Source organism: Electrona antarctica (assembly GCF_951216825.1).
Source record: "Electrona antarctica genome assembly, chromosome: 9".
Lineage (NCBI taxonomy): Eukaryota > Metazoa > Chordata > Actinopteri > Myctophiformes > Myctophidae > Electrona > Electrona antarctica.
Genome location: NC_136790.1, coordinates 4,275,741 through 4,294,054, shown reverse-complemented (window position 1 = coordinate 4,294,054; position 18,314 = coordinate 4,275,741). Strand labels below are relative to the sequence as shown.

General features: G+C 40.7%; 1 protein-coding gene across 1 annotated transcript in view; it reads left to right on the top strand.

The window, feature by feature from the left end:
- lrrc38b (leucine rich repeat containing 38b) overlaps positions 1-9,636 on the top strand; it is a 21,283-nt gene extending 11,647 nt beyond the window's left edge. Inside the window, exon 2 of the mRNA XM_079510178.1 lies at positions 8,579-9,636. Within this exon, the coding sequence (XP_079366304.1) occupies positions 8,579-8,826 (248 nt within the window). The 3' untranslated portion in view covers positions 8,827-9,636. The remainder of the gene's footprint in view (positions 1-8,578) is intronic.
- Positions 9,637-18,314: the final 8,678 nt, after the last annotated feature.

Genomic DNA, 18,314 nt, shown 5'->3' with positions numbered 1-18,314 from the left:
ATGATGGCATTTGCCCTGCATTACTCGCTATCTTTGCAGCCCACAGGCATGTGATGCGAGAAATATAGTTTCCAATTTTATGAGCTGAAGGCTTCTTTTACCCTGGCCTCATTCTAATGTTTATTTAAAGTCGGGAGGTGGGAGAGGGTGTTGACAGAATTACAGTGCACGGTGGTATGAGCTCGATGCATTTATAGTGCTTGGAAAAACAACTCTGCCATATCGTTACACGGTAAAATGCTTTGGCCATGTCTCGCGCCCCCCCGCCCCCCTCCCCACCACCAATACAAATTGATCACTACAATAACCTTAATAATAGAGAAAATACATCATGAATAAATACTGAAACCAGATATAATCATTAAGGAAAGTTTATGCATATACATTATGTGTAGTATGTAAACTCTCAATTTCCAAGTTGCAAAAAAAATATATATATTGTGATATGATGTGAATTTGATATGTGATATGATAGGAATTTGGCTGCGGAACCCCCATCTGAAAATCTATTGTGCCAGGGACCCCCAGAGGAGAAGATTTGCGTTAAAACTAATTTCAAACATTTTCTAAAAGGTTCAAGCGGTTTCAAAAATAGAGCACAACACGCTTGCGTGAAGTGAAGCGTTGTGAGCTTTGTGGGTCACGACCCACAGGTTGAGGGGGTTCTCAACCTGTGGGTCACGACCCACAGGTTGAGGGGGTTCTCAACCTGTGGGTCACGACCCACAGGTTGAGGGGGTTCTCAACCTGTGGGTCACGACCCACAGGTTGAGAACCCCTGCTGTATAGAAGACTGAACGGGTTTGTGGTCTTTGTTTTTGGAAAATAATTAGTGAATCAAGTATAAGGTAATATTATGAATACATTAAATCAGTACATTATTAGCTAGACGCGATGGGGGCATGGTTTGCAAAGTCCGTCGACTGGAATCTCCCAGGGGTCTATACTTCCCTAGTACGGTATACACCCAATATATTCGCTGAAAACAGCCAATCTAACTGTAACAACGTACATGAGGCATTATTACAGTAGCCTAAATTGTAAACTGATATTTCTTCCGAATGTTCGCTCCAGAATAGAGATGTTCTGTTGGGGTTCATATGGTTTTAAGTGCCCTCTCTGTTTGCCTCTCTCTCCAACTTTCACTCTCTCACACTCCCAATTAGCAAGTGCTGTTTCCACGCCTCCCCTTCCCTATAGACTCTCCTTCTGTGACTGCGACTGAATAATTCCCCATCTCTCTATGTAATTATCTCTGTCTCATTCTGTTTCTTTCTGTCTACTGCATAGTGCATACATAACCGTCCCGTGAAGCGTCGTGAGGTGGGGAGTGATTTGATTTTATGAGTCACTGACACCAGCCTGCCGCTGTATTCCTTGACAGATTTTGAGACACTGGCCCACACCAAAAGTGTACCGTGTATAAGATAGCACCTGTGAGAGACATGAGTGCCAAGTTGTTTCCGATGTGGGCCTGTGGACGGACGTAAAACGGTCGGTGATGAGGGCTGCTCATGATAATCTGTGCTGAGATCAATCAGGATAGGCAGGATGGTGATATTGGGAAGAAGGAGATTGAGACAAGGCTCCGATATCAGTCACAGCCAGGTAGATCAATCCGGCTGGAGACAGTGGTGTGTGCCACCGGTGGATAGATAGCCTATCCCCCAGGCTGGCAGTAATCCTAAATGTAATCCATCAACTGTCTACAACGGGGCTGTAACCTAGACTATGTGCGGGTGGGTCGACATAGCACCTGATAGTGCAGGGCTTTGATTTGCTGGAGTGGCCATATGATATTCTGGAATCACACTCTGTAATCTCAGTAATTTGTAACTCAACACACTGGCTTGTGAGGTTCCATGAGGCAGGTGTAGCTAAATTGCCAGCAATGCCCGTTAGCATCACAAAGTTATTAATATCTATATGTTGACAGCGAAGACAGACAAATATGTAAAGGTTGACACGTCAACACAATATTGGTATTAATGTTTTGGTATATGGATTGGAATGTTTTAAGATTTGTACATATATCCATATTGATGACATCAGGGATCTCCATATATGGGCATAATTGCGACAGCAGGTCGCATTTACTATGATATGATCCCTGATTTACTAACATCCCTGATGATGACATTGTGATGTCACGAGACCCGGGCACAATATATATGGGGGCTTTCCCCCATGTATGGGGATTTCGATGATGTCATAGTGATGTCACGAGACCTGGGCACAATATATATGGGGATTTTGAGTGACAAAAAATGCAATATTTCCTTTCAAATGCAAGATTTCAACTGCAACATCCACCGACGAGAGCAGATGCAGTAAGTCCGTACTTAGATTGAGAAAACGGCCCATGACACTTTGCTTTGGAGCTCTGATATGCTGTGATACAGGTTGTTGCCACATCTATAGGCCTATAGTATAGAGAGTTATTTCCTCTCTCAGGTGCAGAAGTTGGTCATCAGCTACAGTAGCTGCAGTGACTTTTACAGGAGACAGGAGGTGACACAAGTGATCTGATCAGTTGGCGAATGGGCTTGGTGAGTCATCTAGGGCAGGGGTTCTCAACCCGTGGGTCGCGACCCCTCGGGGGGTCGCCAAATTATTTTAGGGGGTCCCCAAATTATTTTCAAAAAACAAAAAAAAAACAAAAAGACTTAGCAGACCTACAAGTTCATAGCTTGTAGATCTGCTATTTTTCAATAGCTAAATTATAACAATGCTTAAAACATCAAAAGGGGTTCCCGCCCAAAATGGTTTAAGGTTATTGTAGCAGTCAATTTATATTGGGGGTCGGGAGGGGGCGGGGCGGGGGTCCCGAGACATTGCCAAAGCAATTCCGGGGGTCCCCGGCCAAAAACGTTGAGAACCCCTGATCTAGGGCCTTTGGACACTGACTTGGAGGTGGTTGGCCAGATTGCCAGGCTGCTCAAGTTTGCTTTGTTTTCAATAATATTTGTATAGCATTTTGTATTTCAATGAATAAAGGATTCAAATTCAGCCTCCAAGTTGCTTCCCCACCATACAACCATGGTTTACTGCACAACCATCTGCTGATGTCACAATATGCACAGTTGTATAGATGTCTTTTTCTTTTCCTAATGAAAGGTATTTTCCTTATTCTAACAGAGTTTAGCCTGGCCTCCTGGACACCAGTCAAATTAGTCCAATTAGTCCGACTACGTAGCTTTGAGTGCGGTTAGGGTAATGGATAGGGTTAGTAATGCGCAAGTCGCCACCAAATTAGACTACAGGAATGATTCTGTGGCCTCTCTTGAACTGTTATTCTGGGGCTTGATGTAGAAGAGTAGCTGTGCTGGCAAGGCCTACACATTCTGTTGCTGTGTGTGAATAGCATGAAAGTTGCAACGCAGCAAGTCTAAACCCATTTATAAGTACAGAGCCTAAAATCTTCTCACAAGCATGAGGGTTGAATTGTGCCTGAATTGTGCTGGACTTTTTGAAACAAGTATATTATTCCCCCCAAAATGTCCCTAAAGGAGCATTACATGTTCTGTGTTCTATCTGTATCCTTATTTAGTATTCCATATCCTATGAATATGCACATTGGATTGGGTAGCCTAATCCAATACGTTTCCAAATAGAACACTATAGAAATGTCAAACACACAGCGACAAAAGTCACTTCTTCATTGACGCGACCCAATGGGTGTTGTTGACGTGTTTTGTATGGGGCCATCCCTATGTTCCCCAGGTTCTATGTTCTAGGTTCTATGTTTTGTATGGGGCCAGCATCCCTATGTTCCCCAGGTTCTATGTTCCCCACTTACCTTAGGTTTAGGTTAGTGCATGTCTGAAGATCAGATTTTATTGTAAAACACTATATTAATATTATACCATATTTGGAGATATGCAAAGTTCATGGGTAAGCTTCAAAAATACATTTAACTAAACAAAACAATTGAAAAAAAATATACAGTAAGACAGAAAGTATGTAATAGTAATGTACATGAAAGGAAAACAACTAAGAATGGGAATACATTTTACAATACACACACAGTAACACTGTGACACAATGTAGTTTAGTCACAGACAAAACAGACAGGACACTCTAGCCAGCTAAACAAGTTTATCACATGTCAGAATACCCACTCTCACTTCAAATTAAATAACATGAATAGTTTGTTGAACAAGACCCGTTTCTCCTGTTCCACTTTTATCATTATTACCATAACTCCGACAGGGGTCACATGTTCTCACAGCAAACTCTAGTCTCTTATCTCATTAATCAAACCTTTGGGACAAGACGAAACCAAACAGAACCATCTCAGAGGCAAAGGCTAAGTCTCAGAGGTGATGAAAGTAACTCATGCCACATGCAATTGAGATCACTGTGAATATAAATAGTGTCCATTCATCTCCCCAAGCAGATGGTGACAGGGCTCTCCAAGATGTGCGTCGAATCTTTCAAGAAGTTTATTCAACTTTGCACACCTTGGGGAAACTGAAGTTATTTCTGTAATGCTGTACGAATGCTTGCATAGTACAGTCTGTATCACTTAGGGCTGCACGACATGGACAACATTTAATATCTTTATATAGAGGGTATGCGCAATGCATAAAGTGAATGGCAGATCGAGTGGCAAAGTGAGTGGCAAAGTGAATTTAACATTGTTTAAAGTCATTTAATGCGATCAAATAGGACTTTTCTGTTTGGATGTCTGGGCTGTAGTTATTTTGCCACTCCGTATGCGTTTCTGCATAACTTCTGGGTATGATTATGTATTATGTATACTGTTGTATACTGTACTATACAGTATTTGTCTTATTGTTGTCTTAAGGCTTTATAATATTGTATGTGGGAATAACTTTAACTTGGTGGTCTCTAAAAGCAATAACATAGGCTACATAAATAAACAGTCAATGTGTTCTAATGTGTAGTTTCAGAATGTCCTCTGTTCTATGTTATTAGTAAGGCCTACAGTCACATTTCCCTCTATGTTATTAGTAAGGCCTACAGTCACATTTCCCTCTATGTTATTAGTAAGGCCTACAGTCACATTTCCCTCTATGTTATTAGTAAGGCCTACAGTCACATTTCCCTCTATGTTATTAGTAAGGCCTACAGTCACATTTCCCTCTATGTTATTAGTAAGGCCTACAGTCACATTTCCTCTGTTCTATGTTATTAGTAAGGCCTACAGTCACATTTCCCTCTATGTTATTGCGAACGCAGTGAGCATTTACTATGAGACCCAGCAGATCACGTCTGTGTGTGTGTCTGTCTGTGTGTGTGTGTGTCACACTGTAACACCACCCGCCCACCACCAGAGGGCGCAGCTGTATCACACACAAAAAAACACACACACACATGCACGCACGCACACACACACACACGCACGCACGCACACACGCACACACACACACACACACACACACAAAAAACTTAACTTAAAAAAAAACTTAACTTAAAAAAAAACTTAACTTAAAAAAAAACTTAAAAAGGAAAAACGCACACACAAAAAACTTAACTTAAAAAAAAAACTTAACTTAAAAAAAACTTAACTTAAAAAAAAACGTAAAAAGGAAAAACGCACACACAAAAAACTTAACTTAAAAAAAAACTTACCTTAAAAAAAAACTTAACTTAAAAAAAAACTTAAAAAGGAAAAACGCACACACAAAAAACTTAACTTAAAAAAAAACTTAACTTAAAAAAAAAACTTAAAAAGGAAAAACGCACACACAAAAAACTTAACTTAAAAAAAAGACTTAACTTAAAAAAAAAATTAAACAAAAAACTTTAAAAAAAAAAACCTAAAAAAGAAACACGCACGCACGCACACATACACACACTAAAAAAAACTTGAAAAAACATTTAATTTAAAAAAAGGTAACTTAAAAAAAACCTTAAAAAGTACGTAATTTATTCTAATTGTTGTTATTGCAATTTACGAGCTGCGTTCGCTTCCCGCGTTTGCGCGTCTTACTTGTTAGTAAGGCCTACAGTCACATTTCCCTCTATGTTATTAGTAAGGCCTACAGTCACATTTCCCTCTATGTTATTAGTAAGGCCTACAGTCACATTTCCCTCTATGTTATTAGTAAGGCCTACAGTCACATTTCCTCTGTTCTATGTTATTAGTAAGGCCTACAGTCACATTTCCTCTGTTCTATGTTATTAGTAAGGCCTACAGTCACATTTCCTCTGTTCTATGTTATTAGTAAGGCCTACAGTCACATTTCCTCTGTTCTATGTTATTAGTAAGGCCTACAGTCACATTTCCCTCCAAATTGGGACATCTTTTAGATGCTGCAATTTGTTATTTTAAGTGAGCATTCGCGAAATATTCCGCTCACTTACTTAAATAACCATGGTTACTAAAGTAACCTTACTGTTACTTGAGATCATACAGTATATTACTAGTTGAGTTGATATAGCATCACTGTTGGTGAAAACCGGTCCAATACAGTTGCTTTTCAGGGAATGGAAAAGATCCTGAGTTTGCTCCATTAGATTTAGATCAATGTAGTTATTATATTTTTGTTAAAACTTTTCATTGGTTAGATATTTATAAAAACCCATAGAAAGACTTAAACACTTTTAACCTGCTGTCCCTATTTTGAGCATGTTATTATACAGTAGGTGAAAACCTTCCAAAACGGTGAAAATACAGGCTTGTTGAGCAGCCTGTTGTGAGCTTGTAGATCAGCTATTTTTTTGGCTACTTTTGTGCGACATGGTCATACGATATACAGCATAAAATAGGAGATGGAGGAGACGTACAGTAGAACGTCTCTACTGTACGTGTGTGCATGCTGTGCTCAGTGTGCTCATATCATCCATGTGTACCTTGAAAGGAATCTTGACGCAGCTTCACCCACCTCTTGTTTATGTTGTACTCTGCGCTGTGTTATGCCAAAATCTAGATCTAGATAATCTAGATAGGCACAGGCAGTGTTGTGTTGTGTGAAAGCATTGTATTTATTCTCTGTGTGTGTGTGTGTGTGTGTGCGTGCATGCGTGCGTGCGTGCGTGTGTGTGTGCGTGTTTTTGACTTCTCCATTATTGAACAGCCTTATTGAATTCTTGAAATCTGGATCTATTGGTATCAGGGGTGATGTCTTAATTGTTATCAAGCCTCAGTAAGAGTTCAGTTACAACCTGATTAATAATGTAGAGTCATGTAGAGATGGACATGCATGCAGGACGTCAAGGATAGAAATTACATCTGCATTTTCCATTATGTATTTAATTGTGTTGCATAAATCATTCAAAATACATATCTGAATGTGTTTAATTGTCTTTAAATCAGCTAACTAAGGACTAAGGTCCTTAGGTAATAAGGACCATTTGCTTAAACACAAAATATAATATATTTGACACAGGTTGGACTGCCTTTTACAGTGGAATGAAAGATGGTTATATTATGCAGTACACTCAATTTTCTTTTTACAAAAAAATGGCGGTAGAGGTATAGCCATTTTTGTCAAGCATGCTCTGTAATCCAGGAAGCTCCGAAGCGGTGTCTTCAATTTGAACCCATCAGAACAGCACAGGGCAGTATGTGACGACACATCAGCACTTGAACCTGTGCCACAATCATCCACAGCATGGTGTAATTTGGGGGGGATTTGGCCAAATAATCGACTTGAATTGGGGCGAAGTTAGCAGTATTTGTATACGGTCCCTGTCCCCTTCAAAATGCAAGACACATGTTTGTAGAACACAGAGTCCCCTTGAAATCCAATAAGCCACTGACAATGTCCTTTTTCATTTGAATGATGTCTGAGTAATAAACTACCAGGAGAGACACCAGAGCACCCGACTCACTGATTTATCAGACCCTCCTTCATTTGCTGATGTACTCAGTCGAGGTGACTTTGTCTATCAGTCAAGGTTCAGACAGAATTGTTATTTTGAGTGACTGTTTACATTAATTGGGTTACTTTTTAACCTACAGAATATTTGTTGTTGGAATGCATCCAGGAGATGCATTTTCGGTAATAACAAAGTGATACAACAGTACTGTACGTGCATGCTCAAATATTATGCATATACCTAGAATTTTAAATGAAAAAAAGCAATGCTTTAAATTGCTGTTCTCTTACAATAGAGACAATTACTGTTCAGGGATTATTAAATTGGCTTAGATAGAAAATCAATACATAGATGCACATCACAAGACAAAGCTACAGTGCTAATGGACGGTGCAATACATCATTATGTACAATAAACAATAACACAAAGGGACTTTAATATACGGTGTTTTGGTTCAGAGAATTAGTATGCATGCAAATGTCAAAGGTTTGAACTTGACAATGCCAGCATGCCATCCCAAGATAAAATATGTCATCGGGTGCACAGGTGGATCACCGGCTACTAGTGTGTCGACTGCATGGGTTCAACGGGAAGCTGGTTCAGTCCTGTGTTGCATGTGGCTTCTCCTCTCTACCCTCTCCTATCTAAATACTAATACAAAAACATAAAATAAAAGATGTCCTCTCTTATGTTATGTTACGTAACATAACATAACTGCATCTCGACATAACATCCTTGAGGGTAAACATATGGATGACATGTCTGTCACATCTTCTCTCCTTTGCAGGTGTGGACGGCATGGAGTGCTCTCTCCCTATGGACGGCAGACGCGTGTCCCTGACCCAGCTCAACAAGGACAGCTTCAGGGAGTGCCAGGTCACCCTCACCCTGACAGATCTGCTCATTATCATCTTCTCTGGCATCTCGGTGTCTGTGGTGGCCATCATGACCAGCTTCTTCCTGGCCTCCACCGTTCATTGTTTCCAACGTTGGAGCAAAGGCACCAAAGGCGACGAGGAAGAGAGTGAGGAGTGAGTGACATGTCGGCTGGTGGGCAGTGGTTCTCAGAGACGTGCCTGAACTCTGACCCTGCAATGACTCCTGCCATCTTCCTCGCTTGAGGATAGAGCTCAAAGAGTGATTGACTGACGGACTATGAGTCTTGGTTTTACAGCACTTGTTCCCATGGTGAACACCAAACGAATACTGATATGGTAGGAGGCTTTTTCTTTGTCTAAGTATCCTGGAAGTGGTTTTCTTTTGCACATGGATGAGTGAGACATGAAGCAGACGTCAGTGGACATTCCTGAGACGTGTGTCAGAGTCTCATTAGCACGTATATATAGTGCTCTCATGCACACACCATGTTAGAAAGGTCAGAGCCTGTTGGTCATTCCTGTACGGCCACTGAATCTTAAAAGGTACTAATGACCACCAATGTTACCAGGCCTGCAAATATTATCAATAATGACAGAAATGTAAATGAGAGAGATACCGCACAGTTGCTACAGGACTGCCACATACTGCACTTCTTAGACAAGCCAATAACAATAGCAGCTCATAAGATATCCAAAGTTAGTCTGAAGTCATGTAAGTTGAATGTCAGTCAACAATATAATGACCTTTTATGTGTCCACGGGTCCACCGAGCACGAGAGACTGCCTGGAAATAATGTATGATCACAAGGGAAGGACATTGCATTGATCTTAGCATTTTGACATTTAGTGCCTATACTAAAAACATTGTAGATGTAGACTGGCACATTCTGCCATCTGCAGTATCTTTATTTTGAAATAAACAAATAGGCTCACAAGTATTGGCAAAGGAAGATACTGTTGCCTCTGTTGCATAGGTGATTAGTACAGGCCAGTGAGGGAAGACTCAATGTAACAGCAAAGATAAGGTATAATGACAATTGAACCATATTTCATATTGTTGCTGTCGGGCAGAAACCAGCTAACTAAATGTATTTATTTTTTATAAATCAACGCTACTGAACCCCCTTTATGTCTGTGTTCGTTAAAAAAAATGGAACCAATGGAAAGTATTTCAATGCGCTTCTGACAAAACCAGCTAACTCCATTGAATCCTCAAACTCCAGAGGGGGTGGAGTAAGCTGCTTTTGCCCTCTCCCCTGCAGCAGAGCATGATATTATAAATATTATTGTCAGCTCATACTGAAATGTGTCTTGCGACCCATGCAGCATCTTGGAGATTAATTGTCAGCTGTTCTTATCAATGATGGACAAAACCTCCTAACTCCACTTGTGAGCTGGATTGTGTAAAGTGGTGATAATATCATCATCATCATCACCTTTATTTATACTCGGAAATACAGTTGAGGGCAAGCCCTCATTTTCAACGTAGCCGAGGTTACAATACACACATACAGTCACAAACAATATATCAAACACAACATTATAAATCAGGATAAATTACAAAGCAACCTTAATGCAGAACAACCAGTCAGTAAAATAAATCAATTGAAGCAGGAGCAATCACAGTGAAAAATGTTCTGGAGCATTCCTTTGAACTGACCGAAGGATGGCAGGGAGCTCAGTTTTAAGGAGTTTTGAAGTTAATTCCACAAAATTGGGCCATTGACAGAAAAAGCTGTCTTGCCCAACTCTGTCTGCGCCTGAGGAACCTTGAGCCTTAAGAAATCACTAGAGCGGGTCTGATACGTGCTATTGTTCATGTTCCATCATGGTACAAATATAGCCGGGGAGCATCCCAGCAATGGCTTTATATAAAAATAGGTGCCAATGCTTATCTCGCCTCTCAGTCAGTAATATGATGACACATGAAAGTATCTGACAATATATTGAGTCACAATACCAACTTTGATGAGGCAGTATTGCTTTGTTTTAAAAGTTTTATTCATCTCCATATATATTTATTTTTATTTATTTATTTTATTTTTATTTTCACTTATGAACAATTTACATTTTGGAGTTAGCTGGTTTCTGCCCAACAGCAGAGATATGCTGTAAACTTTCCACCAGGGTTTGCTTTTCTTCCTGTCTTTCTTTCTTTTGTTTTTTGTTTTGTTTTACAGAATAACTATTATATAATCACACATTTATATACCAAATAAACCAATGTATATGAGCGAAATGTTAGACAATGATATAGTAAACAATATCCAGACAATAAGTGTTGCTTAGATTGATAATTGTGAATCGTGTAAAACAGGTATCCAGAGAATATCTATAATCATGGAAAATTATGGCAAACATATACTATTAGATTATGTAGAGCCGATGTGTCAAATACTGCACTTTAAATGGTTTGTAACTGAATTTGGCAGGCTGCTAAGTGTTACTGTAAGTGGACTTATGTTGTCTACATCTGCCAAAGATGGTCTAGAATAGGACTTCCATGTGGATGTGTTGTAAAATGACTGAGATGACACACTTCTTGAACACATACTGTATTGTACAATGTAGAATTGTCCAAATATTTAAATATATATATATATCACCACCCCCCCCCCCCCCCTCTCCACACACAGACACACACACACGCGCACGCACACACACACACACACACACACACACACACACACACACACACGCACGCGCGCGCACACGCACACGCGCACACGCACACACACCTGTGTAGCTATTATTGTTACTAAGACAGCACTCTTATATGGATTTGAACATAATTGCCAGATTTTCAATGACTTTAAAGCATGATTTCAACTCTCATTCAATGTCCAGATTGACTTGGTGTCTCAAGATGAAGCAGCAATTGGCCATATTCACACAGTGGTCATTTTGCTCTTACTGTCTGTCATACTTACTCAGTGGGGAAACCCCCACCGTCCACTAATCTGCCGTAAGTCTATGAACACGGTAAATAAACCCATAATGTTCACCAGGGTGACCCATGTAGAGAGCATTCAGAATCCTAATAAACCAGCACCCAGAATGATGACCTCCCCACACGCACGCACGCACACACACATTGTTTTATTTTGTATGCAATCTGTATGATTAGATCTGCTTTAATCGTGATGGCTAATGCACTAAGCTGAATTATGTTCTTCCTGTGCTTCCAGAGCAAAAGGTATGTTGCTTTGTCTCTTGGAATTCTAATAAGGCATGCGTAATTAAACAGATTCAGTCTCGACGCAGAGGGAATTTCAAGCCTCCAAATGCAGGCAGTTATTTACTGATCGGCTGTAAAAAATAAAATAAAAATAATCAAATGCTTTTCTTCACTAGAGCTACTATAATATGCAGATTGTTTTTACATGTACAGATTGCGGGGGACATTTAGGACATTCATGAGGCCTTATTGCTGTTAGTAATTTACAATGAGCACCAGTTAAACCCATGAAAAGCACAGTGATTTCATGTAAAATGAAGACTCCTGCTCATGTTCACATAGACATGAAGACTCCTGCTCATGTTCACATAGACACATTGTGCATGCTGTTTTATTTTTATCTAAAACTCTAACTTGTAGGCCTGCTACACATGCAGGATGCTTTGAAGGCATAGACCCAGTGGCAATTTCCGTCCCTTTTATTCCTACGAGTTTTCAGATCAGATTTTTAAAGAGGAATGCCACTGAATTTCACAGAAACAAAATATACCATCCCATCCATTATCATTATTAAAGATTGATCCGTATAGTAAACATTCATTACTGTCCCCCATAGCCACAGACGAGGAAGGAGGAGGGTATGATGTCACAGGAGTATTTTTATGGTGTTTTCTGTTTCTGGAGCTCTTTACTGAGGTTACATTACATTTTCAGATTCGAAACACAGTCGGTAGTTCAAAACCAAGACTCCTAATTCCTCCTTGTCAAAATGTAGTGTGTTCACTAATACCATGCCAATCAGATTATGGAATCCCTCAACAACCACATAATTAGAATGAACGGTGTTCCTATTTGATGGGCTATACCAAAAAGATATTATAAGGCTAACAGATTAGCCTAAGAGTCACAGAAATATTTTGTATACATATATCATTTTCAACTACTATGTAGTTATTGTATTATTACACGACACAGGGATAAGTTAGCTTCAAGCATATGTTAGCATGACATTATTTTCTCGTACTCTGTTAATTAAATATCAACAGGTGTCGGCACTTTGAAGCATGCAGTTTTGAGGATACCAAAATGATTCAGATTAATGTCTATTTTTCTATCAAATATCAATGAATGGAGCATTTATTCAGTCCTCAAGCAACCTCTGTCTATCACATCCCATGGAAACACGGACACAGTGGTTGATTTGCTCCATTAACTAAAACACATCTTTGACATGTTTCCTTTTTTATTATTCTTCTTCTTATTATTACTGTTTTATTTTTTGTGTTCAGAAAACTGTCAGAATAAGTCAACCTGTTTTAAAGTGACAGGAGAGACAGCATGAAGGTTACTGATATGGCTGAATGCAATTTTGTCATGGAAAAACTTGAGCAGAGAGTATTATGTGTGTCTGTACAGCGATGTTTAGTAAAAAATATAAAATCAAAGTCACATGTCTTCTTTTATTTGTATTTTCTCCTCTTCAAACATAAACGTGGACATTTGAAATGACATATCCCGTATACGTATCTGTTGTGCAATTAAATGTATTGTAGTGGTTTGAAATGATCTCTGATCTACAGCCTTGAATAATGGAGACTGCATGTCATCTGGGATGTGTTGCACTAATGCATTTATGAATTTATGTCAATCAGTCCTGTAATACAACCTGTAGTACTACTGTACAACAGGTATACAGTATACACACACTACACCACTGATTCTCAACCTGTGGGCCATTACATAATTGACAAAACAGTAAACACTATGATTGTATTAATAATATAACGTTAAACTATCTAAAAAAAAGTTATGGATTTTTTTTTCTTTAAAACCTTGGAAAATTACTTATCATTGTGATACCGATAAATACAGCATACTATGTTAGTTCCATGTTATCCAAGCTGCAACACAATCTATCATTAAAATAAACATGCTCTGAACATGCATGTGCATCTGACCACTTAACACGGCAGCCTAAAGACTGCCGTGTTTAAGTGGCCAGACACTTTATTTGAGTTTAAACAAATAAACGTGTAATACAATTATTATCCAAAGAACAACAACAACAACAACAACAACGGAACACAAATATGCATATGATATATGAGGGCACAAAGATATAATGTAAAAAAATAGGATAGACAATATAAACAAACAAACAATTTAAAAAGAAAATAGTTTACACAACCACATGCAGCATCATCTACTGTATCGTATACTAACAATGATCATCCTGCCCACCATTAGTGCTGAATGAGTCCAGTCAGCTAGAGGTGAAGGGAGATGTCTTAGTAAAGTAAAGTAAAGTTCTTTGTTTACCCAGGGTGAATGGACTAAGCTCGAGATGCTTGTTTACAGCCAGACCCTGCTCATAGAACATTTCATGGTAGGGGTTCAATGCCTTGCTCAAGGGCACTTCAGCGGTGGTAATTTTAACGTGCCGGTCTGGGGATTCGAACTGGCGACCTTCCGATAACAAGACCACTCCGCAAACCGTTCGGCCACCGCTGCCCCTAGTGGCAATGGATCACCCAGAATGAATAGAGCAGGTGTATAAGGAATAGGATTTGCATTATTTTCTAGGCCTACTAAGGCATTCCCACAAATACAATACATGAACTAGAAAAAGTGCTCTTCTGGGCACAGGTCTCCACCAGGAGGATAGGACTGTGTGAGATGTTTGGCAAAATGTTTAGGATTAATATAAACATGTTTTTGAGGCATTTTGTTCCAAAAATGTGTTTTGCAAAAATCAACCTGTTGGTGGCGCTATAACAGGCCAATGTGAAAAGGGTGGGATATATTCCTCAGCCTAGTAAGAAAATGTGTGAAAGATTTCACGTAAATTGCATGCTGCGTTCATGATTTGAGGCTTTTGTTCAAAACGGGGCAATCTTGCAAACTGTGAAAGCTAATTATAGCCAATTAGGATGGAATATGAAATATCGGACAGATCCGACTTGAGCACATGACCATAGAGATGGTGTGTAACGATTTGTGAGATTTTTGGACAGAATCTGGAGGAGTAATATCAAAAAATGTGTTTTACAAAAGTCGGCCTCCTGGTGGCGCTATAAAAGGCAGATGCGGAAAATGCAGGTCAACGGTTTGTCCTTGGCCTCTAGGGAGTGTGCATGCAACGTTTCACGCAGATCGGTGCAGTTTTAGGTAAAAAATGTGAAAAGCTGCCTCATGGTGGCGCTATAACAGGCCGTTCTGGAAAATGTGGGGCAGAGGTTCATCGTTGGCATCCAGGGAGTGTGTGTGCAAAGTTTGGCATCGACCGGGTTAACGGTGCCGGAGATTAGCTGGTAACAGACGGACGGAAGGACGGACGGACAGACACACACACACACGGACACACATACGGACGGAGTGCAAAACATACTCTCTCCCAATGCCTTCGGCCTGGTGGAGACAATAAGCAAACCAGACTATCTCTGAGCTTATTAGCCCTGTTGAGATTTTCAAGTGGCAGAACTTCAGAACTTCTATACTGGCTCCAACTCTGTTCACAATAAACAAAGCATGCAGGGTGAGGCATCTTTGATGGCTGAAAATGAGTTGTGTTCCCCTTTAAGCCAGTGCTGTGCGACATGACAGCAGCATGGCCCTTTAAGCCAGTGCTGTGCTGTATGACAGCAGCATGGCCCAGATGGGTGTGTTCCCCTTTAAGCCAGTGCTGTGCCACATGACAGCAGCATGGCCCAGATGGGTGTGTTCCCCTTTAAGCCAGTGCTGTGCTGTATGACAGCAGCATGGCCCAGATGGGTGTGTTCCCCTTTAAGCCAGTGCTGTGCGACATGACAGCAGCATGGCCCAGATGGGTGTGTTCCCCTTTAAGCCAGTGCTGTGCTGTATGACAGCAGCATGGCCCAGATGGGTGTGTTCCCCTTTAAGCCAGTGCTGTGCTGTATGACAGCAGCATGGCCCAGATGGGTGTGTTCCCCTTTAAGCCAGTGCTGTGCTGTATGACAGCAGCATGGCCCAGATGGGCCTTTGATGTAAGTGAAGCACAACAACCTTGAGACGTGAGGCTCAACTCTAAACACCCTGTACTGTCAGACGAGACACACCATGATGTCACCCTGCAACCCATCCATCCGCAGCATCACACCATGATGTCACCCTGCAACCCATCCATCCGCATCATCGCACATCACACTATATTTTTGGAAAGGGTGCTAATTATGAGACATTCGAGAGGTGTTGAAGAAACCTGCGTTATATAAGCCACATATCTGTTTACTGTCAGAAACTATTACATCAGTCAGCAGATGTTAAAACTATGTTTATCTTATGGTTAGCGTGTGCCAATGTTAAACAATTCACTCAAGTTAGGGGGGGCACGGTGGCGCATGCAATCAGTAGTGCTGTCGCCTCCCAGCTAGAAGATATTTGATACACTGACACCACGGCGCGTAAACAGCGCCTCAAACTGTGACTCCGCCCACAAACGGGGGAAGTTGTGATTTCCGCTCGTTCGCTGCAATGCAATTTGCGGCATTTTCAATACAATATTGAGCAGAGTAGCGATTATCAAACGTATTTGCAATGCCATACGTTGAAAGATCTGTTGCCCGTGGACAAGGCACGCTACCTCCGCAAGTTAGATAGCGTCGGCATAGATGTTTGTCCGTATGTGATTAAGGATTGTACCAAGTTGCATTGGCAGCCATAGAAAATTCCGGGGTAAATTGTTACCCCGGATGTGACGTTTTTGGGCGTTCCTGTCTAGCGTGGCGTCAGTGTATTCGTAATGTATTCCACTACACTGTCTGCCTGTCTGCTTTTATTTTTATTCTGTTCTTGTTTGTATTCATTGTCTGGGGACTGCAGATGTAAACTAGCATCTTTGCTATATCCAACGTGTTTACGTTGCAAACACATGTAATGTCCATTAATATAATGCACTGTCCTGTCCAAATAAATGAATAAAGTCAAGTAAAGGTTCCCCGCAGGGCTGAAGCTGGGGGTGCTGGGGGCGTGTTCTCTCCTCCGTCTCAATCAGCGCCAATACCCTATAGGTGGGGTTGGCGAAAGGGGCTTTCTGTGTGGAGTTTGCATGTTCTCCCCGTCTGTGTTCCCTATAGGGTACAGTAATCCTGGCCTGATGGAGGGGAAAGGAACTGGTTGGAATAACGTATTCCTTCCACGTGCTTCGTCCTATACCGGGGAAACTCCCACCTGTCAGCTGATAAGAAGCGGCCTAGCTGCTCATTCCTCGTGCATTGAGCTTTCTCCTGGTTGGCAGAGGAAGAGCAGCGACCAGGATTACATGCTAGACAATAAGGCGTACGTGCGAAAATAGTGGTTTACAATATCATGGGATAAATAAATAAATAAATAAATAATTCACTCAAGTTCCTTTCATTTAATTTCACAATATTAAATTAAGCATTCACATTTTGGTGTACCGGGAGTTTAAAATAACAAATATTTGCATGATATGCAACCTGATAATTAGATTACTAAACGATTATTTGATTCATTTTTTGTTGATCAACTCTATTCAATCAATCAGGTGCACGCCACACACACACACACACACACACACACACACACACACACACACACACACACACACACACACACACACACACACACACACACACACACACACACACACACACACACACACACACACAATATATGCACTACAATATTAACAAAGATTATGCACTACAATATTAACAATGATTAAATAACACATTCATCAATTCTTAATTTCTTCATTAACATAAATCCAAGTCATCTGAAACATAGCGAATCTTACTGTGAGGGTTACTTTTCACTTCCATGTTTGATTTGTGTGATGTGGATCTCTGCAGTGTAAATGTGGGGGAGAATTTCCGTTCTTCTCAAGCGCAGCATGAGCACACAATCATTTGGCTTCCGAAGACTTGGATTATGCTGCATAAACTGAGTAATTTTATGATCCATGCTTTGCCCTATTTGGATCTCTAATGTCGGGGGCACCATTGACTTTATTTGTTCTGGAGAAAGCTGCTCCACATTTTGCTGGTTAACCCCTCGTGCGTTGTGTATCAAAGAAACTTTGTCCGTGTTGCAACTGACATGAGGATAGATTAGATAATGACCGAATTCTCACTTTTGTGTAAACTATTGCTATGGTCAAAGAGCATTGTTCGAGACTGAGTTGAATGGAAATAGCAATGGGCTGGCCTAAAAGGCACCAAGAGCTACAGCATAGCAGGGCATAGGATGCTGGGTAATCCAAATAATATGTACATTTAGGCTGGCCAGCGAGTACGAATGTGAGAAAATGCACGTGTGTCAGTGGTGGTGAGGATTCTCCTGCAACCATTAAACCTCATTTGGTTGTCATGGCTACACAGCCGGCGGCCGAGGCTCTTGGAAGCTGAGGCGGAAACGAGAGAGAGAGAGAGAGAGAGAGAGAGAGAGAGAGAGAGAGAGAGAGAGAGAGAGAGAGAGAGAGAGAGGGT